The sequence below is a fragment of the Hyperolius riggenbachi genome, chromosome 1 (assembly GCF_040937935.1).
Source record: "Hyperolius riggenbachi isolate aHypRig1 chromosome 1, aHypRig1.pri, whole genome shotgun sequence".
NCBI lineage: Eukaryota > Metazoa > Chordata > Amphibia > Anura > Hyperoliidae > Hyperolius > Hyperolius riggenbachi.
In genome coordinates this window covers 638,943,046-638,969,696 of record NC_090646.1, presented here as the reverse complement: position 1 = coordinate 638,969,696, position 26,651 = coordinate 638,943,046, and the positions used below count along the sequence as shown (strand labels likewise).

The 26,651-nt window shown below is 38.3% G+C and overlaps 1 protein-coding gene across 2 annotated transcripts in view; it reads left to right on the top strand.

The window, feature by feature from the left end:
- The window catches only part of ONECUT2 (one cut homeobox 2), a 72,381-nt gene extending 66,727 nt beyond the window's left edge, over positions 1–5,654 (top strand). For both annotated transcript variants that reach the window (XM_068271863.1, XM_068271862.1), the window contains one exon: positions 4,673–5,654. In XM_068271863.1, the coding sequence (XP_068127964.1) occupies positions 4,673–4,959 (287 nt within the window). In that variant the 3' untranslated portion in view covers positions 4,960–5,654. The remainder of the gene's footprint in view (positions 1–4,672) is intronic.
- Positions 5,655–26,651: the final 20,997 nt, after the last annotated feature.

Genomic DNA, 26,651 nt, shown 5'->3' with positions numbered 1-26,651 from the left:
GCCCATTGTGTTAAATTCTTGCTTAAATTGTTTACATCTGTGAAAACATTTACACAATAGGAATTCTAACTTTTACATTTTTGTTTCATTTTTATTTAAAACATATTTAACAGGTAACTGGGTTTGCTCTGTATTATAAAATAAGTCCATACTGAGGCATAGGTCTTAAGAATTAGTTGCCAGGTCTAGGTCTTTAGTATTAGTAAGCTTTGTCTTATGTAATATTTGTTTATTATAGCGTCAGAGCAAATCCCTATTTTGCTTGCAAAGTTGGTCATTCAATCCAGCTAAAATAATAAACATTAATTTGTAATATTTGAAATGTAAAAATATTACTTAAATAAACTCTATTTGGCATTGAAGTGATGTCCTTGATTAACAATTGTTAACTTTTGATGTGCAGCAGAAGTCCCCGATCTATATGGCAGCTGTGCCAGTTACCATTTCTCATTTTACTATGAGCGTGGTTTCTAAGGACACCTAGAGAGGCCATTAGTCATTGGATAGCTTCCGTCTATATATATATGCTCGTTTTATATAACATATATTTCTAGGACAAGCCTTCCGCTAAAAGCTGTAAAGAGCATTTGTAAGCATGTAGAAAAACAGCGGCCTGAAAGCTCTGCTGGCTCCTTGTTACAGCTGATACCAGATATAAATAAACCTATCGGGTGTGTAGATAGATTCAGTACAGAAGTGGAAATTTGGTGTTTTTGAGAAATTAGTTGTGTTATTGTTTGCATTCAAGTTTGGGATTTCTTTTATACTCACCAGGATGTTTTTAAGTTCTGTGTAGAGGTGATTTGATCTACAGTATATGTGTGAGAGGTTATGCATAGATTTTTTTTTAACAAGATGCCTGTTAGTTGCGTGTGATTCGGTATTAGTCATGAAGAGAATCCGAAGACATAACAACCAAAGTTGTTTAGGTGATAACCTCTAACTTTACAAGATTTCTTTGCAAGCCTTCGAAACTTTAAGTTTCTTCTTCAGGCATGATCAGAATGATCCATTTCTGAAACATGCCTGAAGAAGAACGATCCAGTTCTGAAACATGCCTGAAGAAAAACAATCCAGTTCTGAAACAAGCATTAAGAAGAAACTTACAGTTTTGAAAGCTTGCAAATAAATCTTGTACTGTTAGTCATGAAAGATATTACCTAAACAACTTTTGTTGTTATGTCTCCGGATTCTCTTCGAATATGCCTGTTGTATCTCGAAATGCCTAAAAAAGAGATATGTGTTTTTCATTTCTCAAAAATGACATTGCATTTTACCTATATCTATTTCATATTTTCTCAGCTTGGCCAGCAGAGTGAGCTGGAAATGATTCAAGATTTTTTTGAGGGAGAGGTCCTGGCGACTAGAGTCAAATTACTGTTCCTCCTAAAAAACTGTTATTTTTGAATTGCGGTGTGTGTGTGTCTGTGTGTGTTTTGCAAGGTTAAAGTAACCATGTCAGCACTATTATACTTGCAAGGCAACATCACCTGCCTATAGGTGGCCCCCCTCTGAGTAGATGAATAAAATCTTGTCCCCTCAGTTGGGTACCTAGACTAATTGAAGCTCTTGGTTTGGTTCCAGCCTGAAAATAGCATTAAAACTGCCGTATAGTTGCTAATAAACTAGATGCATGTTATAAGGATGAAGACAGAGGTGCCCTTGATAATCAGTACTTGGTGAGCTACATTGGAACATTTGCTTGTTCTTCCCATTTCTGTCATATTTAAAACAATTAACAGAGTGCTGAAATGCTTATATTTACACTGATCAGAGCTATATTTGCACAGAAACAATCAAATTTTTGCAAATTTTTGCTAAAATTAATGATTTTTTGAGATGTTTCACATGTTTTGTGAATTTTTGCATTGGAAAGAAAAATTTGTTTTCTTTGACCATATTGAGAAAATACAAGGTATTTTTGCAAATACTTTCTCAAAATCAAAAATGGCATTTTCGATGCGAAAATGACTTTGGCCAGAATTCGCAAGCAACACTGATACGTATCCAAAGTGTGTGTACAAGTATTAACCACCCTGGCGTTCTATTAAGATCGCCAGGGCGGCTGCGGGAGGGTTTTTTTTAAATAAAAAAAAAACTATTTCATGCAGCCAACTGAAAGTTGGCTGCATGAAAGCCCACTAGATGGCGCTCCGGAGGCGTTCTTCCGATCGCCTCCGGCAGCCAGAAGTAACACGGAAGGCCGCAATGAGCAGCCTTCCGTGTTTGGCTTCTCCTGTCGCCATGGCGACGAGCGGAGTGACGTCATGGACGTCAGCCGACGTCCTGACGTCAGACGCCTCCGATCCAGCCCTTAGCGCTGGCCGGAACTATTTGTTCCGGCTGCGCAGGGCTCAGGCGGCTGGGGGGACCCTCTTTCGCCGCTGCTCGCGGCGGATCGCCGCAGAGCGGCGGCGATCGGGCAGCACACGCGGCTGGCAAAGTGCCGGCTGCGTGTGCTGCTCTTTATTTCAGCAAAATCGGCCCAGCAGGGCCTGAGCGGCAGCCATCGGCGGTGATGGACGAGCTGAGCTCGTCCATACCGCTAAGATGGTTAATTAAAAAATGAAAATATCAATTTGACTAAATTTTAATTTAACAAAAATATATTATTTTTTTCCCTTAGTGTTAATTTGCCACTAAAAATAGCTGTGATCCAAACTAAATCTATTACCAGTCATCAGTTGCATTACTATTAATATTAATTATCATGCATTGTATGATCTGCACAAGCAATCTCAAAAAGTAGATATTAAAAAATATCTCTAGCCTAGGGCATCAATTAAACGTATTGCTTTTAATGGAATACACATTCTTCATTACCCTGAACATTTATCATTATTATTTGTTAATGCATTTTATCAGTAGAATCCCTTTATAGTGAACTTCACGGGACCTGGCCAAGTAGTTTAATACATCAGAAGTTTACTATATCAGAATTAGTCATGCATTGTATATTCCATACAGGTGCATAATTGGGACCTGGAAACTGAGTTTATTATAGCCATAAGTTTAATATATCAGACTTTACTATAATGAGACGCTACAGTATAATTTATAATTATGTAATTTGTCATTTGCTATTCCTTGAAAAATGTGCTTGACCATTTGTTTGCAGATTTTTCCCTCTCCCTTTCAACTCAAGATACCTTGTAATAGAGGTTATAGTTAACCACCAGGATTTTGGTCTAAACAATTAACAGTTGTAAAGAAGGTGATAGCAGATTTGGTGCCTAGTGGTATTGTTGTTAAATTAGGATGATCAATTTCTTACACGTGGCCATTTTCTCACATGCAAATACATACAGAGCTTTTTGTATAGTGTAATTAGCTTGGCTACTGTAGTAAGCAGATGCTCTCCAAGGTGCTGAACTTCTGCTGTCCCTGACATCAGATGTTCAGCACTAAGAAGATTTTTTTTTAACTAAACGTGCTTTTTGACAAAAAATAGTGTGCCACACTTATACAAATGTAAACCAGCTTGACCACCAGGCATTCAGGATGGCTGTCAGCAGAGCAAGGAGAAAACCAGCCAGCATGCAGCTGCCTTTGTGCCTCTTCAACTAGCCCACCTTTCTTTCAGCATTGAGGGGATGCTTTGCAAAGCACTAGTGCTTAAGACTGAGGGATACCAGCTTGTGGTTTACTAAAGGTGCCCATACATTACTCAATTTTTTTGAGCAATTAAGTAATCAACCTCATTGGCCAATCCACAGCTCACCTTAACCCTGCCTCTCACCTCTTCTTGTGTTATACTCAGAAGCAAGCAGAGGACAGCTCCTATTGTCTTTAAAGATAACTCAATTATCTTAACATTGTCCCCCTGGCTACATAAAGACTTATTCAGATAAGGAAGTCTATTGGCTGGCTAGGTAGAGTATTTATAATGATGCATACACACCTTTGACCTGATCCCCTTGGGCGACATTGCTGGGTCGGGCTGCAAACATGAGTGTCAGCTGTGCAGCTGACAATGCACTGTGTTGCTGTGCGGGGGGCAATGGAGAGACGATGAGGATTGCAAGTGGCTGGCAGAGGAGTGCCGTGAATAATGGGATCGGCATCACTGGGGTTGAGTAGATCTGCCGGACAAATATCTTATGGCATGCATTGAGGTTCCCCTTAAAAATTACTTTTAAAAATCAAATCTGCATTCTAAGCAGCCCTACCATCTCCCCTGACTCCCCTATCCACCCACGTGATCACATGCTAGCCACTACATAGGAGGAGGGATTTGCTTCTAATGACATTGGTGCGAATGAACATAGCCATGACCCCTGCTCATCCATCTCACTATAATACAATATCTGCTCCAGTGCTGAAATTGGTGTACGATAAGACTACAGGTGGGAGGTATGCTTGTTCTTGCAGATATACCACAAAGTACAAACTGCAACTGGACTTATGAAAGCTCTCTGTAGGCTTATTTTTCAAAAATAAAATTGCAGACTGGATGTTCTGCTGCTGCTCAACCCTCCTCTTATTTTTTTGAAGGAGCCATATTGGTGGCACCATAGTGTTAATTTGAGATCCACCTTCCATTTGTGTACCAACTGCTGTTCTAGTGTAGCAAGATGGGCAAATCAGAAATTATTCCGTGTTTAAATTAATGTGAATAGGAATGTTACGTTGTTAAATGCTGAAAATCATATTTCTTTTGCTCTTTCCTTAGCTTGTAAACGCAAAGAACAAGAACCGAACAAAGACAGAAACAACACCCAAAAGAAATCCCGCCTAGTTTTCACGGACCTCCAACGCAGAACACTGTTTGCCATCTTCAAAGAAAATAAGCGTCCATCCAAAGAAATGCAGATAACTATTTCTCAGCAGTTGGGTTTGGAACTCAATACAGTCAGTAACTTCTTCATGAATGCCAGGAGACGGAGCTTAGAAAAATGGCAGGACGATTTAAGTACAGGGGGCAGTTCATCAAACTCCAGCACTTGCACCAAAGCTTGAGAGGAAATGGCTTCTAAGTGGGGCACAACTCAAACATAACCAAAAACAGAGACAATGGAAATATATATTTTATTTTATTTTTTGTTGTGGTTGGTGGGGCCATTCACTGGTGACAATCTGTATTTATGCATAAAGTTCTAATGGACTGACCTTTTAAAATATTTACACTGAATTGCTATGCTGCCTTTGGCACATGATTGCCTCATGGCGATGAAGACAGTGCAGCAGTGCAGGAAAATATCCTTCAACATTAAGCATCTTGGAGTTCTCAAAATCTCCATCAAAGCACGAAACTCCTTCTTCCAACAATCATCACTTCCCACGATGCTTGACCATTGCGTTGGTTTTAACATGTAGACCAACAAGTCTCACCGCTCTCTTCATCTCCGTTGATAGTACATAAAAGATCTTGACTACATCTACATCCATACAATACAACATCATACTTGAGCACAAAGTTTCAAAGCTGCATAAAGAAGTTTTGTTTTTACTTTTAGCTGATTATCTGTATAATTTACAGTCACTATATTTTCACTAAATGTTCTCAACCCAAAAATTTACCACCATAAGGAATACAGTTTAAAGCACAAAAGGACATTATTTTCTATATATTCTGTATCTACACCATTTTTTTTCTTTGCCTCTTAACTGAAATGGGTACATGCTCAGGATTCCATTATGACTGCACCATAAATAGTATTCTTTTTCCAGTACTTCTACCAAAGATAGATATCTAAAATGTAATTTTGCTTTTTTAACACTCAGAGTATCATGACATTTCTAGAAACAGGACCTTTTTCATTGTCCCCATCTGGAAAAATACAGCACACCAAAGAATAAACTAACTACTAACCAAAGAAAAGGTAAAACTGGAAGTTTTACAGCCTATATATACTGTGAGTAAGAAGTTAGAAGCAAGTTTACAATACAAATTTTGTACCAATATTTTTTTTTACAAAGTTATTTTCTGGAGCATGAGAATGCTCCATGTTGATGTGGATAGTCGGCTCTCACCGTAGGATTGGCACAATTCAGTCCTTCTGCATGAAACCAAATGTCATTGTTTTATTTAGGAGCTTTACCAGTGGATGGCCCCTTCCACGGACACTGAGTACGTGTTCCAAAGAAAGGCCAAAGGCTTTAATCATGCTTTAAATGAACTTGAGACTGTTTTTTACATACTACTTATTCGAAACCAAAGAAACTTTTTTCTGCACCTACTTCTGCAAACTGTTCCATTGAGTAAAAGGAAGCACGTCAGGAAAATTATTAACACACTGTATTTTGACAGACATCCGACACATCTTAGGAAGCAGATCACGGAGATAGGGTTGACAAGGGTTGAAACCAAACAAATCCGAAATTATACAGTATGTACTCGCTGCTTCATCTGACAACTTATTTAAGTCCTCTTAATGTTGAAGATTGTCTTTTATTTGTGCCTATGCAGTTTTTTCAAAGAACAAGGATCTGACCGTTCTGAACCTCAACAGCTGCAATACCAAAGATGAGGAGTTCTCACAACTTTTTACTTCTTTTTAGTTTTCTGTTTCATAAATCTGTTCTTGCACAGCTAAATCATTTACAGTGCCACGTTTTACGTTATGATAACAGCACGTCTGTCTCACTGAACAAAGTCCATTTCACAGTTTGTTGGTTATATTTCCACTTGCAATATTTTATTCTGTAGAAACCAGGTTTAAGGTGTTGGGATATGATAAATGTTGCTCTTTGAGGAAGGTCAAGTTGATCTCTTGCTTAAGTAGACTAGAGGTGGCTAGCTTTGGTGGTAGTGCCAATGATCCATGACTATGACCGGGCTAGTTGCAATATATGTGATAAATTCGTCACAATGAGGGATTTCACATGTATAATGTCACCATTGAAAATAAAACTGAAAAGCTGTGTTCCCTTTTGAAATGGCAGCCATTAGTGTTCATAAGCAGCAGGTCAACTTTTAGGTTGCTCATCCTTACTGTTTCCTCTCTAAGCCATTTTTTGAAATACGTTAGCATATTTTAGTAAGAAGCCCCGCCCTCCCCTGCCCTCCCCACAGTTTCATTCACAAACCTAAAAGACAAGTAAATTATTATATGCATTGCAGTGTCACCATATAGACCATCAACCATTCTTCCAGTATGTTTCAAAGTTTTTATGTGAGTGTTAAAATTGACTTTCAAATTCAGCGATATTTTCACTAAATTAATGGATCACTGTTACTTCATTTTAGAAAATTTGCAGAAAACCATATGGATTCCTCTTTTTGAATTACACTTATAAAAGCAATATTTGCCACAAAGCACATTTAAAGGATGCAGTCAACATTTATGACCTTGCTGTCAAAGACTAAAGTCTAGACAACTGAATGCATTACTGTAGTTAAAGGTATCCCAGCATCTTATGCAAAGCCTGGTGGTCAATATCATGGGCACAGCCAGGATGAATTCAACTTTGAAGAAACCTTGGATACTGTAAAATCATTCACAAAAGAACAAAGTAAGATATTTATTCAGTATGGTTAAATAGCTTTATTTAAATCTCTCTTAATGAAAGCTAAATCCAAAGACCTGACATTGACTAAATTAGCAGGACGAAAAAGTTTGAACCTTTTTGTACGAAAGAAATCTACTTTATCGAAGTATGTAAGGTTCTGAAGAGCCATTGCTATGAAAGCAGTAATGTGTTATTTGCTTGAGACAGAACCTGTGTATTTTTTAGGTTATGGAAATAATTTTGGTTACATTGGCTGATATTTATTTATTACTGAATTTAATATACATTTAATTATTTATCATTTAAAGTAATTTACCCAGTATTTTTACACAAATTCTTCCGTACTCCAACCCACTTCTTTGGGTTTGAATCCATACTATAAGTTAATTTATTGCAATCAGTTTTAGATAAATGTACTACTGGTTTATGTGTTAATTTAATTTAATTTTTTTTGTAAGTGACTCTGCTTATTTATCTGTGTTTGAAGATTTACAGCTTCAGCAATATTATTTCACCTTATTTTAGCTTGCTTTAAAAAGCAGTTGAAATTCTGTTACATGCGGGGATAATGTAGGTTACAAAAACATGCAAATCTTTACTTTTTCCAAAATTGTATTTAATTTTGAAATTTTTTATAATCTGCAATTAAATTATTTAAGTTATCTTCCCATTTTATTTTAAAAAAATGTGGAAATATTTTGACATTTTATGTCATAGGCAACTTATTTATTTAATTTATTCGGCATCTGTGGAAAAGATGCACTGTATAGCTTATATATTTTTTCAAACAACTTAAGCACTAAATTATTTGCTGACTAGAACAACGTTTTTGGACACGCTTTGATCTTGACTTGAAAATTGTATGTTTCAAGAATGAAACTGCTGTATTTTTCACCAAAGATTTTTGTTTAAACTCTAGAATTTTTCCAAGTTCTTCTTCAAGTGTGAGGATAAAACTACAAAAAATGACATTCCAAACCAAAAAAAAAAAAAGAGAGAGAGAGAAACCCTTAAACTAGCTGCTTCCAAGAATGAACTGTGTGTGTGTAATAATAATAAAAAAAAAACCAAAAAAATTTCTATTCCTAGTGAGAACCAAAATAGGCTACCTCACTGACTACTCTCCTTTTGTAATTTTAATCGTGTTGATGATACCAAAGATACCAAAGATTTGTTTAACTTGTGCTTTCTTCTGCTAGCATCTGCTGTTCTATTTTCAATACGCTAATCTATTTTGGTTAAAGGTGGGCTTATCAAGCATGACACAGTATTTCATAGTAGCCCATTCTTCTACCAAATATATATTATTCCCTGAAACATATACAGCTGTAGCTCGGATAACCCAAAGAAATGTCAGTGTGAAATATGTTAATTGAAAAGATAAAGATTTTTTTTTCTGTGCTGCCACAACATGCAGATCAAAGTATTGCAAACACATACGAGATGATGAAGATCAATAAAGATAAGTGATACTGAAAACTTGGCTTGGATTTAATAAAATGTTCTCTGTTAGTAGATGGCATGAGTTTACATCCCATGAGCACACACAATCATGCAGGGCCCCAGTAGAGAAGTCTTATGCTGGTACTTGGGAGCAACTGTGCCAGAAGGGCGACCATTACAATCCTCCAAAGGTGCATCCACTGTTGAAAATGGTGCACCTGAGGAAGGGGGAAAACCACAAAACATTGTGCTCTGTCTTACAGTTATGTAATACAATGTAATTGCAACATATACTATAATTAACAAATATCACTCGGATTTGGTGGAGCCAGTGACCATTTTCTACAACGAGAATCCTTAGTTTGGCAAGAGTGATGGCTGCTAAAAGTTTTGTGAACTAGTAGCTATGTAGTTGGAGTTATACAAAAGCAGCCAAAGTAAGAACTTTTGTCAAATGAATCCAGGGCAGGTTTATAGAATTACTTATGTTCAAAAATGATGTCTAGCTCTGGAGGGCATTACTAAACAGGGGAACCCCCTTAAATTATTATGTAATTTATGTTTACACTACCAGCCCATTTTTTTTCTTCTTCACATTTCAATTAAATTTGCAGCACCAAGCCTTCCTATAGTATAGTTGTTGTTGTTGTTTTCTCTCGGTTTAGCCAAGTTTAAAAAATTACTTAAAAAATAATCCACATGATTACTATTTTAAATCTACCCAAAAGTTATTTTGTAAATCTTATGAAGAGGCACGTTTTTTTTTTTAGCAAATTTTTGTTAATTTGATATGTTTTACATATTAAGAGTTATATATTTTCAAAATATATGTAACCTCCCTACACAAGCCTGGATATGTGAAGTGAAATTCTACTACTGTCCACCGTGTTTTACCCTTCATGCTCTTGGCATTTTTATCTTTTTTTTTTGTCTTTTCTTATTCTGCAAATTACAACATACAGCCACAGATTCAGTTGTGCTGTCTTTATTACATGCTTCTTTTTCATGATATATGAGACATTTACATTCGTCTTTTGGGGGTAAAACGAGCAACAACAAATAACGCCAAAAGACATATTTATTTTAAACCAAGAGTGGCACTTTTACTCATACCCCCATGTGTCACGTAGAGATGGTAAGTGAAATGCAAACATTTTTTACTTCCTTGTTAATATAATGCAAATTGTATGCAGCCTGCAAGTTAGAATAATTTGCATTTCATTGACCACCTCTAGTGCCATGGATGTTACAGTCTTTCTCATGCCTTCCAGTTAGGATGTTTACACCTTATCTTTATATGATCAACATCACATTTATTGTCTCACAAGATAAATTTAACTGGCATACAGAAAATTGTTTAGGTATTTTTAAACATTGTCTGTTATTTAAGTACATCAGCCATGAATTATCAAGAACTTTAAAACACAAATGTGGTGATTTCTAGGCATGGTCAGTGAGATGCAAATAATTTTGCGTTGATGCAGGATTATGCAAATTCTGTGTGCAAAATTATGTAGCTTGAAACTGGACTAATTGGATTTTTCCTCAGCAGGATTTAAATGTTTAATTTTCATTCTGCATAAATTTGCATACAAAATTTGCATAATGCTGCATCAACTTACAATTATTTTCTATCTCATTGACCATTCCAAATGATTACGTACCAAGTTGGAGAAACTACATCACTCATTCTACAATGGATACGTTTATCAATTTTAATAAGTGTAATGAGAGAAAAAAAACATATTAAGTAATGGTGGGCTTGTTTTTTTTTTTTTTGTACCAACTTAGAAAACAAATCATCTTTACTATGCTTCAGATTTTACATGTGTCATGTAACCATGGGACGAGTGCCTTGCTTGAACCAAATTTAGTCATCCTAAATTGTTATCATTTTAACTATTATGGGTGAAAAAAAATACCAAAGCTTCCCACTTTTTATTTCCTAACTCCTAATTAATATGTAATTTTTGTACTTTTTTATTTTTTACGGTTCCAAAGCTTTAAAATGAAAATAGACAGCAGTGTTCAGCAGAGGGTGGCACAAATTCCTTATTGAATTTTCTCAGATATACCTCATAGATAATAGTGTTTAGAGTAATGTTATTATAGCGTATGTTATAAATGGTTCACTGTTTCTTTAACTAAATGTGATTTAATGAAGAAAATGCTTTATACGTTCTAGGTTGTGCTTTTGTAATAGTCAAGAAGATGCGCTTACTGATGAAACAATGTTTGTCATTCATTTTTTGTTTCTTTTTTATTTAATTGACTTTAAACTAAAGAGTTGCTAATGGAGGCCCAAATGTTTACATATTCCATCTATTGCTGACAACTAGCGGTTGGTTAGTGAGTTGCCAATAATTCATAGTTGATGCAAATTGTATGGGAATGTATGCAGTCTGGAAATGGACCAGCAGATGCTGCATTCGATTGTTTTATTTCCAAGCTGCATACTTTTTCATAACATTTGCATTATCTTTGAATTATTAGCATTGTATTGACCATCCCCACTGATAAAAGAAAAATGTGATAACCCCTTCATAAATCAGTAAGCTGTGATCATGTTGTAAGAAATTCATCTCACCCACTCCATCCAATGAAAGGCAAAATAATGTTCTTGTGAAATCAAATCTGCAAATATACATTTTCAGACCTTGCAGTTTTAACACATTTTATTTAAAGCTATCTTTAATAACCCTAATCGCTAATAGCAATCATTGATATCTAGATTTTACATGTATCTTTTACCTACTGTGGAGGCAGCCATTTTTAATTATTATTCTTGAGAATATTTTCATTTCTACCATATAATTAACACTGATGCTTTAGGTGTTTATTTAACCACCCTGGCGTTCTATTAATTTCGCCAGGGTGGCTGCGCAGCGGTATTTTTTGATTTTTTTTTAAAATCATGTAGCTAGCCTAGCGCTAGCTATATGATTCCCCCCTCCCTGCGGCGTCCCTCCCACCCCTCCGATCGCCGCCCGCGCATTTACCCACCAGGAAATCCAGTTCTGAACGGGATTTCCTTTCGGGCTTCCCCCATCGCCATGGTGACGATCGTGATGACGTCATCGACATTGTGATGTCACAGGGAATTCCAATGCACCCCTCAGCGCTGCCTGGCACTGATTAGCCAGGCTGCGCAGGAGTCCCGGGGGGGGCCTTGTTACGCGTTGAGTAGCGGCAGATCGGCGGCGAGCGGCAGCGATCGCGTACAACACGCAGCTAGCAAAATGCACAAACAAAAAAAAACAATTTGTGAAAATCGGCCCAGTTGGGCCTGAGTGGTGCCCTCTGGTGGCTATGGACGAGCTGAGCTCGTCCATACCGCCAAGGAGGTTAAAGTGTACCCGAGATGATATGTGACATGATGAGATAAACATGTGTATGTACAGTACAAAACATATTGATAACCAGGCTGTTTTACTTGTTTTATTTTGCTGCCTAAAAGTTAATTTCTAGGCATGGAAGTGACAGCTCCTGTTTTGTCTGTACCTTGTCGGGAATATAGTAAACATCACTGATAAGCAAATTACTGCAATAAAAGTTTTCCTGACAGAATACACCTTCTGAGGGCAGGGAGAGATAAAATACATGAGCTATTGTCCTTTTTCTAACTCTGGGACACTTAATAGGCTGCCACTGATTAGAGACAGTAAAACGTTCACCCTAATTTGTAACTGTTTAAATATAATATAATATGATAATATAATATAATATTAAATTAGATATAAAAAAGTAATTTGTAGCAAGATAATAAATATTGTTTATCTCAGCAGTTTATTTTTACCTCGGGTTCCCTTTAATTACTCTAATAGCCAAAACCAAAGAAAAACAAGTAAATGACTGTTTTCTTTGTTTTAGGAATCAGATAATACGTGGCAAAGTCCACCTTTATACAATCTGTAATTTTAATTGCTTTTCCAAAACACTTATTTTTATTGATTTAGGCCTCTTTCACAGTGGGACGTTGCGTTTGATGCAACGTTAAAGTCGTACAACGTGCCCCTAACACAGCACATGTAGGTTATAAAATTGGATGTTATTTTGTACCACGTTATGTGTCTCTTGGTGCACCGTTTTCATCGCATACTGATGGAACGAAAACGGCGCATGTGTTACATTTAAAAAAAAACATTACTGAGCATGTTCAACACACATAACGCAGCAAATGTATTGCTAAACGCACAGCATGCAGCACTTTCTAAATATTACTACACGTTACACACAACGCAACGTGTGCACTGTGAATGTCACACAGACTTTGCATTGCTGTGCGTTAGTCTACGTTGGAACATTTTCTAACGTGCAAATTTAACGTCCCACTGTGAAAGAGGCCTAAAGGTAACCTGTCAAAAGACCACATCTGCAATTACTATTCAGTGTTTGGAGGTGACTGTTGCCTGACTTCAGGAAGCAATGATGATTCTTTAGGAGCAGGGCCGGTTCAAGTAACAATGGGGCCCTAGGGCAAAATTAGCCTGGGGGCCCCCCAACAGACACCCCCTGACCAAAAAGCGTAATTAGAGGCCCTTTGTTGCAGCCAAATTTCCCTCCTAGGCCCCTGAGCTGGCTGCTTACCCTCCCCCAATCACCTCCCAACTTAACAGACTCTGCAGAGTCCCTGGGGAGCAACAGTTAAGATGGGGAGGGACACCTTGGGGGCCCCTACAGGCTCTGGGGCCCTGGGGCAATTGCCCATTTTTTCCTATGGTAGCTCCGGCCCTGTTCAGGAGGTACATTTCTGTGTACAATGCTGCAAGTGTATCCTTCCCATGAGCTTCCACCACAGCCAGGGTGGTAGAAGTATCCAGTTAGCCTCTATTGTGTCATCACATTCCCTTTATTTTTTTATTTACATTCTTTGAGTGAAACTTGGATATATTTTTACATCTGTTTTTATTTTCATTTTTTGTATAGCAACTCTTACACAAATTAAATTTGACACTCCCATGCTACATTAAATTAAAAAAAATATATATGTAATGTTTAAATATACATACAGCTGCAGTTTTATATTTTGTTATATTGTATCAGGAAGTCATGCTAGTTTACCATCAACTTTTACTTTAACTTCAAAAAAGGGGATTTCTTGATGTAACATTCTTCCATGGTGAAATATTAAGTATTAATTACTTCCATTTAAGGATCTTCCTATCTGCCTCTTGAAAGTCTATGTATGATTGCTATGACTTGTCTTGCCTATGCCTGTTTGTCCCAATAAATTTCAAATAAGTCATCTTTTAGTCAACTTCCAATGGTCAATGGGTAAGTCATACATTTGTCTGCACAGGTGTAGTAAATCATCCATTTTCTATAACTCCAAACATCAGTGCATGCTATATTTTAATTTTGTAAAAAATAAAATTAGGAATGCATTCCGTTCACCAGTTACAGAATGTTACCATTTTAGACTAAAGAGAAGTTTAAGGGCAATTTTGTGAATTGACCATTTTAAGTGTAGTTATTAGATCTGTAATGGTGAACTCCAAGGTAGTACTCAGCCAATAATTTACAGCTTCTCATTTTGTCTTTTAAAACCATTCTGCTGCCAAATATAATTTTGCACTTCTCTTTTTTTCTTTTAGCTTTAGCATTTTTATTTTTTTTTTTTACACATAAGATACACTGTTCATAACATCAACTTTAGTACTGAAGGTAATTTCTGTACAGAAAGTATTCTCGCCTATTGTTCAGGGCTCCAATATGACTGGGGCAGTCAAACTGACAGCTAAAAATACCAAAGGTTCATGTGCTTTCCGTATTACAATGAAAGTTTCTACTTTGTGTTCTGTTAATGTTAGTGTGTGTTTTATTGTGTGTGTGTCATTTTTGCCAAAGAAATAAACTATTACATGGATATTTGCTATAAGAATTTCAGCAGTGTTTCAGTTTAGAAAAAAAAAAAACTATTTCTTCTGTTTTTCCAGACAATAACATTTTGCGAAGTTACATAGCATATGCCATCTAGGTTTGCCAAAGAAAATTTGGAATTGTTTATTTGCTAGTGAATGTGAAAATGCTTTGCTTTTATATTTGTACAATAATGTTTTATTTCATTGTTTTCAGTATTTAAAAATCACAAACAAAACTGGTTTAAAATAAACTTTTAAGTGTTTTGCCAAGGGAGCTAAGGTTTGCCAAAATTATTTTAAGAACACCTGTTTTTGCCATAATAAAACTGAACAATAGTATAAAAATATTACAGAAAAGATTATAAACAATTCTAATTAAATGGAAAAATAACTTTTAATTCCACATGTTTAAGACACACCTTTGTAATTGTTTTTTAATGTTGCCAAAAACTGAAACACAATTGTTTGCCTAGCATCGTCTTCCTTTCTCTTGTTTTTGTTTATTTGTTTTTGTTTTTGCCAAATTTGTATTCCCTTACAAGCTTGCATGTGATTTTCATACTTTTTAATTTTGAAAAGCAAACATTTTCACAGTTTTTAAAACATTGCAAAGGTTGTTTTTTTTCCACTGACTTTTTGAAAAATACCCAAATTCACATATATGTCAAGGTAATTATGGCGCTGCTTCACCCCAGAAAATAAACTAGAGAACATCTATATAAGTAGTATGTTAATTCATACAAACTTTGTTACCATCGAACATGTGACCACAACAGGAATTATAGTTCTCATTTTCTTTTAGCGTTATCTTGTGTTTGATGCTAAAGTGGGTACACCAAACAGGAGTTCTTTCTTTCCTTGTTATTAAATAAGGTTGAGTTCACACTATGTGCTGTGTTGCAGCATGTGAACCTACAGGTCATACAATTGTATTGGCATGTTCACATCCTTGTGTTGTAACAGGTCAAGTTATCTTAAAGCACATAACACATTTTTGGATAACGTTTGTGAAAATGTGTGCATTACATAGCAATTGTTAACGTTATGAAATTGCATTGCTTTTAGCATGGTCATTATGCAATGCACATAGTGTGAACATAGCCTAAAGTAAATTTTGAATGATAAACAGGATACACATTTCTTATAATCTCTGGAATTTAATTTTCCACCGCTCCTGCATTTATCTACATGAAGCCATAATCATGACAGCCAGCCAAATTAGCATTGGAAAAGTAGAAATGTCGAATATGACTTTATAACGATCTCCATGGCATGTGGTTCACAGGGTATACATTCACTGTTTATCATAGTTAAAATAATACTTCATAAAGCATATTATTTATTTTTAAGTATGTCGGTATGTAGAACAGTAGATAGGGCCCTGCTGGCATTCATCTGTGTTTTACCAGTTCACCAATTAGATTGCATGCTATTCAGATTTAAATTTGCATAGGTCCTAAGACCTTTCAGGAGTGTTATGGAAACTTTAAATATGGCATTGTTATTAAAAAAAAATACATCATTGTAGTAACAGTTAAGATCCTCAATTTACTTTCTTCAGGATGAAAGAGATGGCTTGTTATTCACAAATATATATTTCTAATAATTTTATTTATTCTTTAGCTTAAATAACTTTGCGTGATTTTTTTACATTACAGTTGTAAAGCAGAGTTATAGTCTTTCATCCCATACAACCCAACTCCTTTTTGACTTGGCAGTTATCACACTTGCCTTTGACCCAAAGGAATGATATCTTTGTAAAATTCCTCTCCTCTGCCCCAGGTCCCATTTAGATTGTACTAGAAGCAGCCATAATAATGTAATACTCCATTTAGTCTTTAAAGAGAGTCTGAAGTGAACTTAAAAAATAAAAATCAGATACCTAAGGAGAGGGAAGGCTCTGGGTCCTATAGAGCCTTCCCATTCCTCTCCTGGTCCCTGTGTTCCACCGCTGGCTCCCCGTTAGCAGTCTCTAACCGATGGGTTGGAGACTGCTCTCTTCTGCTGCAGTGGGCTTTGGAAGTCTTCGGGAGCCTGAGTGCTCCTAAAGACAGGCCGCTCTGTACTGTGCATGAGCAAGCGCACTCTCTAGTGTACTCGCACAAATGCGCAGTAGCTGCCTGTCTTCAGGAGCACTTTGGCTCCCGAAGATATTCAAAGCCTCCTGCAGCAGGAGATGTAAATGGAGGAGCCTGTGGTGGAACGGGGGTACAGAAGAGTAATGGGGAGGCTCTAGAGGACCCAGAGACTTCCTTCTCCTTAGGTGAGTATCTGTTTTTTTTTTTTAGGTTCTCTTCAGACTCCCTTTAAGCGCACAGTATTTTCCTGAATATATAGCTTAGTATCAGGTACTACAGTACTGTAAAAACACTCCTTGTGGCATCCTCCAAGCCATTCCATACTGCTTATTTCTGATTGGCGTATTACATTTTATTTCCTGCAGCTGGCTATTAATTTTTTGGCACTGGGAGAGAAAGTAAGGAGAACTCTTTGAAAAAAAAAAACAGGCAGCAGATGTAGCTTAAATTTTCATGCAGTGGCTTTCATAAAATGTTTTAATGTACCAAACAAAATACAATAAAAATCATCCAAAAATCGGGCACAGGAGGACAAAAAAATTTAAAGCCATGGATAAGACATTGGCGATGAGGTATGTTTCTCACATACTTGAGTGGTTTGTCAAGACCCTTGAGAGTACTTGACAATTTATGCTACATCATTTAACCTTATATCCATGGATGTAGCTTAAGAAGGTTCTGAAAACATTAAAAAAGAGGAGAAAACTCTGAATTTGAACGATTCAACAAAGTTTCTTCTGACTCAACAAAACAATGAAAATTATACTTATGTTTTACAGCTTGTGCAAAATAGAGTTTCATATGTGGAGTCAAAAGTTCATTGTTTATAAAATATCACTTTTAATAAATGTAGATTCAAATTACATCAAACAGAGTTATCCACAAAACACGACACGTGTTTCATGGCCAATACTTCCTTCTTTAGAGGCAGACAATAACATCCTTACCCAAAGACACCAATAGAATTCTCATATATGGCAGATGAGCTAGTCTCAATTTCTAATCTTATTTCTACCATGTTGATTTAACCGTAAGCCCTTGGGTTCGTTACCTGCCCATCTAAACAGACCTCACAGATTGTATACTTCATATTGTTAATTGAGAGGAGGAGCATATAAATTATTGATACTATTAGCAAATGCTGGCAGTATGAAAATTACGCTGCAATTTAAAGTGAGTTGAGAAGTTCAAATAAAAAAAATACTTAAAAAATATATATTTGTGAATATAAAAAATGGCCATTTAATAAAACTCAAGAATATGTATGGTTTTCTTTCATTAGGCCAGAATCTTAGAAAAGTAGCAACAGTTTCATAACAAATCATAACTTTTACCAAAGATGTAATGATCATTATAGGAGCTTGCTGTTTGAGAAGCCTTATGTGTTGATAATTCTAACAATGTTTATTGTTTTGTTCTTGCTGCCAAGCCTGTTATTGTTTACCATTTACATTTTACTTGTGTTGGGGCATTTTATGTAATATTTGGATTGTAACTGGGCCTATGATACTGCATGGTCTTTCAGCGACTGCACTGACTGGAACGGGGTATTTTGAAAGCCAGTGTGATACAATGGGGCACTTTAAGTCCTTTGTCCTATCCCTGAGTCCTCCTATCAATTCTGAAAGCAAACTGTTGGGAATGATTATTTTTTTGTATTTTCTTTTTGTATTTATTTTATTGCCATGATGCTTTCATTCTTACACATGAATGTTATGTCTGTGAGGTTGCTTCAGTTGATTTCTTTTATTATTTAATTCCTATCATTAAATGGTAGTGCTGTAAATTCTGCAATTAATGTCAAATAAACAGCTTTACTTCACTTGTTTGCTTACACTTATTTTTTTTTTAAATATTCCCTTCTGTTCATGGCTAGTATCTGTTTCTCTTGACTTTCAAGGTGTTTGAGGGCTCTGCCTCTGCACTGTGTCCTAGCTTTTCCCATCACTGCTGTCCTTTGGACAGAGTGCACTCATGGTTCTGGGATCTATTGGAGCTCATACACATGGCATTATTATTGAGAGGACGGTATACGTATGTGCCTGTGTGTGTGCGCTTTAGAAACATATAAAAAAATCTTATAGAGTAAAGGTGCCCATACACTCGTCAGATTGGCAGCAGATAGATAAAAAATGCATCTGATGATCTATCTGATGCGTTTTTAGAACATTTTTTACCAGGATAGAATTCCAATAGATTTCAGTTTGAAATCTATTGAAATTCGATCTGATGGCATTTTTTTTGCCATCAGATTTCCATTAAGGCCAATGCAAACTGATAAGCAATCTCATCAGATCGACCTAAATTTTCCACCCTGCAAGTTCGATGGAAATCCATCGAAATCGATCGAAATCGGCCGTCGATCGGTCGATTGGCCAACCGATTTGCAATCGATTGATCGATCGATCGATCGGGATCGATCGGTCGGCCAGAAAATCGGCTGAGTGTATGGGCTGCTTAAGGGTGATTTTAAAAAGAAGGGCGTTAATGAACTGTAAGAACAGAAAAATACCTAAATCAAATAAATAATTGATATAACCAACCTTTGACTTAAATACAGCATCAGTGTGTACATTTGCACAACAAAGGTTTTTTCAGACATATGGTGCCATGCATGATTAAGCTGTTCTAGCAGACAGGTGCTAGTGATCAACAAGATAACATACAGGCTAAAGCACAGTTAAAGAGGAGCTGTCAGCTATAATATCTCAAAAACAACCCACATATATAAGTAGATAAATACTTGCTCTACTTACATAACATATGTATTGCACTGTCCACGTTTTGACGTCAGTGAATTTTATATAGTAAATAAATAGAAAACTGTTTCAGGCATTTGCCATTTTGAATCCCTGTGTTTGAAGCCAATCCTGATGTTATTACTTCCCTTACTCTGGGAGGGGGGTGGCCAATGCAAACACAGACAGTCTTCAGACTCTCCCACCCAGCTCTGCAATAGAAAGTGCATTGTCATTGTGTGACTGTGTAGCTTGAGAAGCATGAGAAATATTGGCCAATCAGAGAGGAACAGAGGTGTAGGAGGGGAAAACAGGAGGGAAAGAGGCTTCAGCCAATCAGGCTGCATTAGTTAAGTCTGAGGGGATGGTAAAGAAGCAACAAACATTGATTTGATTTGGTTTTCCACAATAAAGACAAAAAAGGGAGTGCACACCAATACAACTGCCTGATACAACCAATTCACTTTCTGAAGCGGTCCAACACCCGGATAAACAAAGATCCATATGTAAATCCAAGAAGAAAAGTTCCAGGAGCAACATGCTATATATTTAAAACTTCCACATCAATTGCAATCTTCATAAAAACTGACTGAGCAGCCAGAGGTGTGAAGGAGGGTCAACAATCGTTTCGCCCCACGATTACAGCTTTTTCAAGACCGTATGACTCTTCTCCTTACCTTGATCACTTATATACCTCATGCCCAACCCACATCGTGGGTGCCCAGCCAATCACAGGATACAAACTACTTAATCAAAAAGAGGTCAGCCGCTTAACCTCCTCCGCATCTCTGGCTGCTCAATCAGTGCCTTCAAGTGATGATAAGCACATGTTTTTTTTACTATGCCTGCTTTTTATAAAGATTGGAATTAAATAAAGATATGGAAGTTTTAAATATATAGCGTGTTGCTCCTGGAACTTTTCTTCTTGGATTTACATATTGATTTGATTTAAACTCTCTTTCATACAGTGGTGCTAAAACTTTGTGAATCCTTCAAGATGTTCTATATTTTTGTATGAATGTGACCTAAAACTCTGATTTGTCACTGTGTCATGTGCAATAGGATAACACAGGACAGCACCATAGGTCATCTATATGCATACATGAATTAGCGATAGTGTACTGCTGGATTCCATAGTAAAATTCAATAATATTTACCGATATTTCACTATAGCTAAACTTAATCCTACTCTCACACAGAACCCTCCCCTGGTGGTGCCTGACCCTAACCCCCCTGGTGGCGCCTAACCCTAAGGACCTCTCCTTCCCTCGGTGGTGCGTAACTCTAAGATCCCCTGGTGGTGCATAACCCTTAGATCCCCCCAGAGCCTAACCCTAAGACCCCCTAGTGGTGCCTAAACCTAAGACCCCTGGTGGTGCCTAAGCCCCCTAATGGTACATAACCCTACCCCCAACCCCCCCACGTAGAGCCACGATATTGCGACTAAGATTCTAATTTTGGGTGCGGGAAGGCAGAGCAAACTCTGACATAATGATGTTAGTGACACTCTGTGTGCAAGGAGCTGACAGTCAGCAACTGCAGGTAATTAATCTAAAATAGTTGTGTGAACAGAAACATATCCTAAGTAGAAACTCCATGGGGTTCATCAAAAGCCACTGTAAGTTTATAAATGACCTACTGTTTGGTCTTTAACACTGAGCAAAGGCATGGGGGGGGGGGGGGGGGGGGGGCATGAGGACAATTTCCTATGGCCACCTTTAGATCTGAATTTAAAATAGTCTTTGATAGCTTTAGACAAAGTAATTCACTTTGGCATGGGTTCCGACAGTAACAAACATCCATCTCATAATGTCCAGCAGGACCTATGACCTGCAGTCAGCCGTCAAGTAGGGATGATGTTTGCCGTGGTGAACATGTGCGTGAACCTGCGTTCACGTGTCCTATTGCAGGCATGAGTTTGCAAACATGGCCATCGTGCCAAATTACCTCCCTTTTGGCCAACTGACTTCAGGTCAGAGGTCATGCTGGACATTATAGGATGGAAGTTCACCACTCTCAAACATGCCGCAGTGAATTGCATCCCTCCTAAATTCCCAATTTTGAATGTACTTAGACAGCAGAGAGGAGTGGCAGCTTTTCCTAAGACAGGCTGCTTCTGAATGACTAACAGCACAAGTGTGCAGAGCCTAATTTATTAGGCAGGATGCACGTCTTGCATTCAAAACAGATGCAACTACTTAACATTGATGGAGGATGTTATCTTCCACAGTTCCAACAGTTTGCATGCAAAGTGTTCTATATAGGACCCTGGTGCCACAATGAGACCATCCTTCTGGAAGGGACCCTAACCTCTAACTAATTACCAAACAAGGGCAGTGGCTGGAAGTGTAATGGTTAAGGGCTCTGACACAGGAGACCAGGGTTCGAATCTCGCCTCTGCCTGTTCAGTAAGCCAGCACCTATTCAGTAAGGAGTTCTTTGGGCGAGACTCCCTAACACTGCTACTGCCTACTGAGTGCGCTCTAGTGGCTGCCGCATAAGCGCTTTGAGTCCGACAGGAGAAAAGCGCTATACAAAAAAAGGAATTCATTATTATAGTGTGAACCTGGGAGCGGCTGGCCATAAAATGGTTTACACATGTTTATAGACAACATGCGAGAGATGGCAGTGCATCCTAAAACCAGGCCGCATCTGAAATGACTACCAACAGAGATGTGCAGAGCCCCTTAGAGGCTTGATTCACTAAGTCAAATAGCACGCCTTATCAAAGTTAACATGCCTTATCAGAGTAGCAGATTTGTAGTGCTCGCTGTGCTACTCTGGTAAGGCGTGTTAACTTTGATAAGGCGTGTTAACTTTGATAAGGTGTGCTATTTGTCTTAGTGAATCAAGCCCCTTGTATTCAAAGTAGATGCTAAACTATGCACTAGAGCCCGAACGTCTGAATAAAAACGGAATGCAAACATGAAATATCAAATGGGCACAGCTAGCCATAAGGTAAACCTACATTTCTAAGAAAGCAGAGAGTGGTGGCAGCACTTCCAAAGACAGGCTGCATCTGAAAGACTAATAGCAATGGTGTGCAGAGCCTATTTATAGGCAAGATACACATCTTGCATTCAAAACAGAAGCACCAAATTAACATGAATGGAGGATATTACCTTTAACAAACAGTTTGCAAAGAGAGTGTTTTCCGTACTGGACCCTTCCGCCACGATGAGACTATCCTTCTGGAAGGGACCCTAACCTTTAATTACCAAACAAACATAATGTGATCCTGGGAGCGGCTGGCTATAAATTAGTTTACACACTTTTTATAGAAAACAGAAGAGAGATGGCAGCACATCCTAAAACCAGGCCGCAACTAAAATGACTATCAACAGAGGCATGCAGAGCCCCCTAGAGGCAAATATACATCTTGTATTCAAAACAGATGCTAAACTATGCACTAAAACGGGGAAGCAAACATAAAATATCAAATGGGTGCAGCTAGCCATAAGGTAAACTTACATTTATTAACAGAGAGAGGTGGCAGCGCTTCCCAAGACAGGCTGCATCTGAATGACTAATAGCCCAGGAGTGTTAGGCTGTTAGCACCTGGCTAATGAAACTGGGAAGGGGACTGCTGTACTGGGGGCATAACTGGCTAATGAAAGTGGGGATGGTGATCCCATATTGGGGGCACACCTGGCTAATAAAACGGTGTGGCTAATAAAACTGGGGAGGGAGCTGCTATACTGGGGGAACACCTGGCTAACAAAACTGGGAGGGGGGCTGCTACACTGGAGGCACACTTGGCTAATCAAACTGGGGAGGGGGTTCTACACTGGGGGCCTGGGAGGTATTTTTTTAAATCAGTATAGAGGATGGATGTCAGGTAGAAACCAACTGGTGATGGATCTTCTTGAATTGGTTTTGACATATAATTGTTTTTTGGCAGATGGAGTGATGTACCGACAGACAAGGGGAATTGTATCTGGGGGTGTGGGAGAGACAGGAGGTGTACTCCCAGCAAGTTTTTGGTGCGCATGTGGCCCTCTGGCTGCGTTACATCGATGACGTCTTCCTTGTCTGGAGGGGACCAATTGATAGTCTCCTTTTTGGAGGTAATAAATGTGAATTTCTGTAATCTAAGGGCCACTTACACCATAGAGATGGAGATCATTCCTTTTTTGGACCTTATGATCAGAAAGGGTCAAGGGAGATTGGAGATGGTTTTGTACAGAAAAGAGACTGCGGGTAATACTTATTTGCATAGTACAAGTTTCCATCCTGGGGGTCAAAAGTGGGTTATACCTTATGGACAGCTGGTATGGGTTTTCTGGAGGTTTACTACAAGTTTGCATAGTACAAGTTTCCATCCTGGGGGTCAAAAGTGGGTTATACCTTATGGACAGCTGGTATGGGTTTTCTGGAGGTTTACTCCAGAAAACTGGACGGAAGAAATGGTAAGGGTTTTTTGGGCCCATTCCAACAGGGATATATCTACGTGGGTCATTTGTGTATTGTAGGTTGGTAGCAAAGACTTTTAAGAATGCAAAAGAAAGCAAAAAGTATGAGATACAGAGTTTCATAAATTGCAAATCTGGGTGAGTCATTTATATGATTACGTGTCCCTGTGGCTTGAAGTATATAGGGAAGAAGAAGAGGATCCTAAAAAAGCGTATTGGGGAAAATGTGGCTAATATCAAATGTGCAGAAACAAAAAGCCCTCTGGGTGCGCATTTTGCTTTATTCCATGACAGGGATCCTGACTGTTTGAGATTTTGAGGCCAAAACGAAGTAGAAGGGGTGGAGATCATGAAAAGTTGTTATATCAAGTTGAAAATAGGTGGATCTATAATCTGGGAACGCTGGTCCCAAATGGCCTGAACACAGAATTAAATTTGGTTAATTTCCTTAAAGAGAATCTGTATTGTTAAAATCGGGGACATCTCCTAGGGGACATCTCCTATTACCCTCTGTCACAATTTCACCGCTCCCCGCCGCATTAAAAGTGGTTAAAAACAGTTTTAAAAAGTTTGTTTATAAACAAACAAAATGGCCACCAAAACAGGAAGTAGGTTGATGTACAGTATGTCCACACATAGAAAATACATCCATACACAAGCATTGAATCTCAAGAGATCATTTGTGTGTTTCTTTCCCCCTGCAGTTCTCATGCACTGAAGTTTCAGGCTGCTCTTTTCTTCCTGCAAACAGCTTTGCCCTTGTCTGTAATTCCTCACTATGTGAAAGGGTTAACCATTTCTGCCGCTGGGACGCGAGCCTCACGTCCGCTCTAGTCACGTCCCTGCAGTTTGGGGGGCTGTGCAGGCGATCGTGTGGGCAGATGCCCATGATCGCGATGTTGACAGGAGAGATTGGCTGCAGGGGAGTAAAGTCCCCTGAGCCAATCCGTTCTCAATCACCGAGAATAAACACTGTTTTTATTATTAATTAGAGCCGCCGAGCTTCCTCCCACCAGTGATATCCGCCACTTACCGCTGCCAATCATTAGATTTATAAATGGGAACAAAGTTCCCATTTATTAATCTCCCCTCTAGGCCACCGTGATCGCAGGCATCCATTGATGCCTGTGTCACTTCCCTAGTTACAATGTAGCAACACATTGCTTTCTACGGCGTACTTTGTACGTAAATAGGAAGTGCTCAATGGGGACATCTTGTGGCCAAATAGTAAAATTATACCTACTGTGTTTAGGGAGTAAAAATTGTTTAATATGTATGTCAAGAGGGCATGTTATTAATTTATGGGCTAAAAATTAGTAATGGATGTAAAACTGAAAAAAATGCACCTTCATTTCCAAATAAAATATTGTCACCATACATTATACTAGGAATATAATTTCAACGTTGCAATAACCGGGACAAATGGCTAAATAAAATGTGTGGATTTTAATTACAGTAGCATGTATTATTTTGAAACTATAATGGCCGAAAACTGAGAAATAATGTTTTTTTCAATTTTTTCTAATTATTCCCATTAAATTGCATTTAGGATAAAATAATTCTTAACATAATGTACCACCCAAAGAAAGCCTAACTGGTGGCAGAAAAACAAGGTATAGATCATTTATTTGTGATAAGTCAAAATCAGAAATAGAATCTTTATTATCGCCAAGCACGACTGGGTCGTGCCCGGAATTGGGCTTGGCACGTACAGGGTACTGATACAGGATATAGATACAGATACAGAACAGAACATAATACCAGGTGCAGAAAGACAATGTGGCATAAGTTACAACACAAAAACAACCAAAGGGTCCGCTTAAGCTAGAGCGCCATCTATGTGCAGAGTGCCTCAGTGTGGGCACATATTGTGGGCTGGGGATGGGCAATTTTGTGGGTAGAGTTCAGAAGGTTGACAGTCGAGGGATAAAAAGCTGTTTTTATGTCTTGAGGTCTTGGTGAAGATGGACCGAAGCCGGAGCCTCCGGCACGAGGGGAGCTGACTAAAGAAGCGATGGCCTGGGTGTGAGGGGTCGTTGGTGATCTTTAATGCTCTGGAGTACAACCTGGAGTGGTAGAGGTAGTCCAGAGAGGGAAGGGGTCTCCCGATTATCCTCTCCGCTGATCTGATGACCCTCTGCAGTCTGAGCCTGTCACTGGCGGAGGAGCTGGCGTACCAAACCAGGATGGAAGAGCATAGGACAGATTCGATTGTAGCGGAGTAGAAGTTCATCAGAAGTGTTTGGGCCATACCAAACTTTTTTAGTTGGTGGAGAAAGAAAAGTCTCTGTTGGGCTTTCCTCTGTGTGGAGGCAGTGTTGGCCTTCCACCTCAGGTCATTGGGGATGGTTGTGCCCAGAAGGCGGACACTGGGGACTCTTTCTACTTCCTTGCCATCGATGCGGATTGGGGGTGGGGTGGAGGCGCGCCTCCTGAAGTCAACTATCATCTACACAGTTTTTTCTGTGTTTAGGACCAATCCGTTCTCTCTGCACCAGTGACAGACACTTTTGACCTGGTGGCGGTACTCCTTCTCATCATTTTTGGTGATGAGACCGACAATAGTCGTGTCATCAGCAAATTTGATTACTTTTACAGAGTCTGACGTGGATTTGCAGTTGTTCGTATACAGAGAGAACAGAAACGGCGACAAGACGTAGCCTTGTG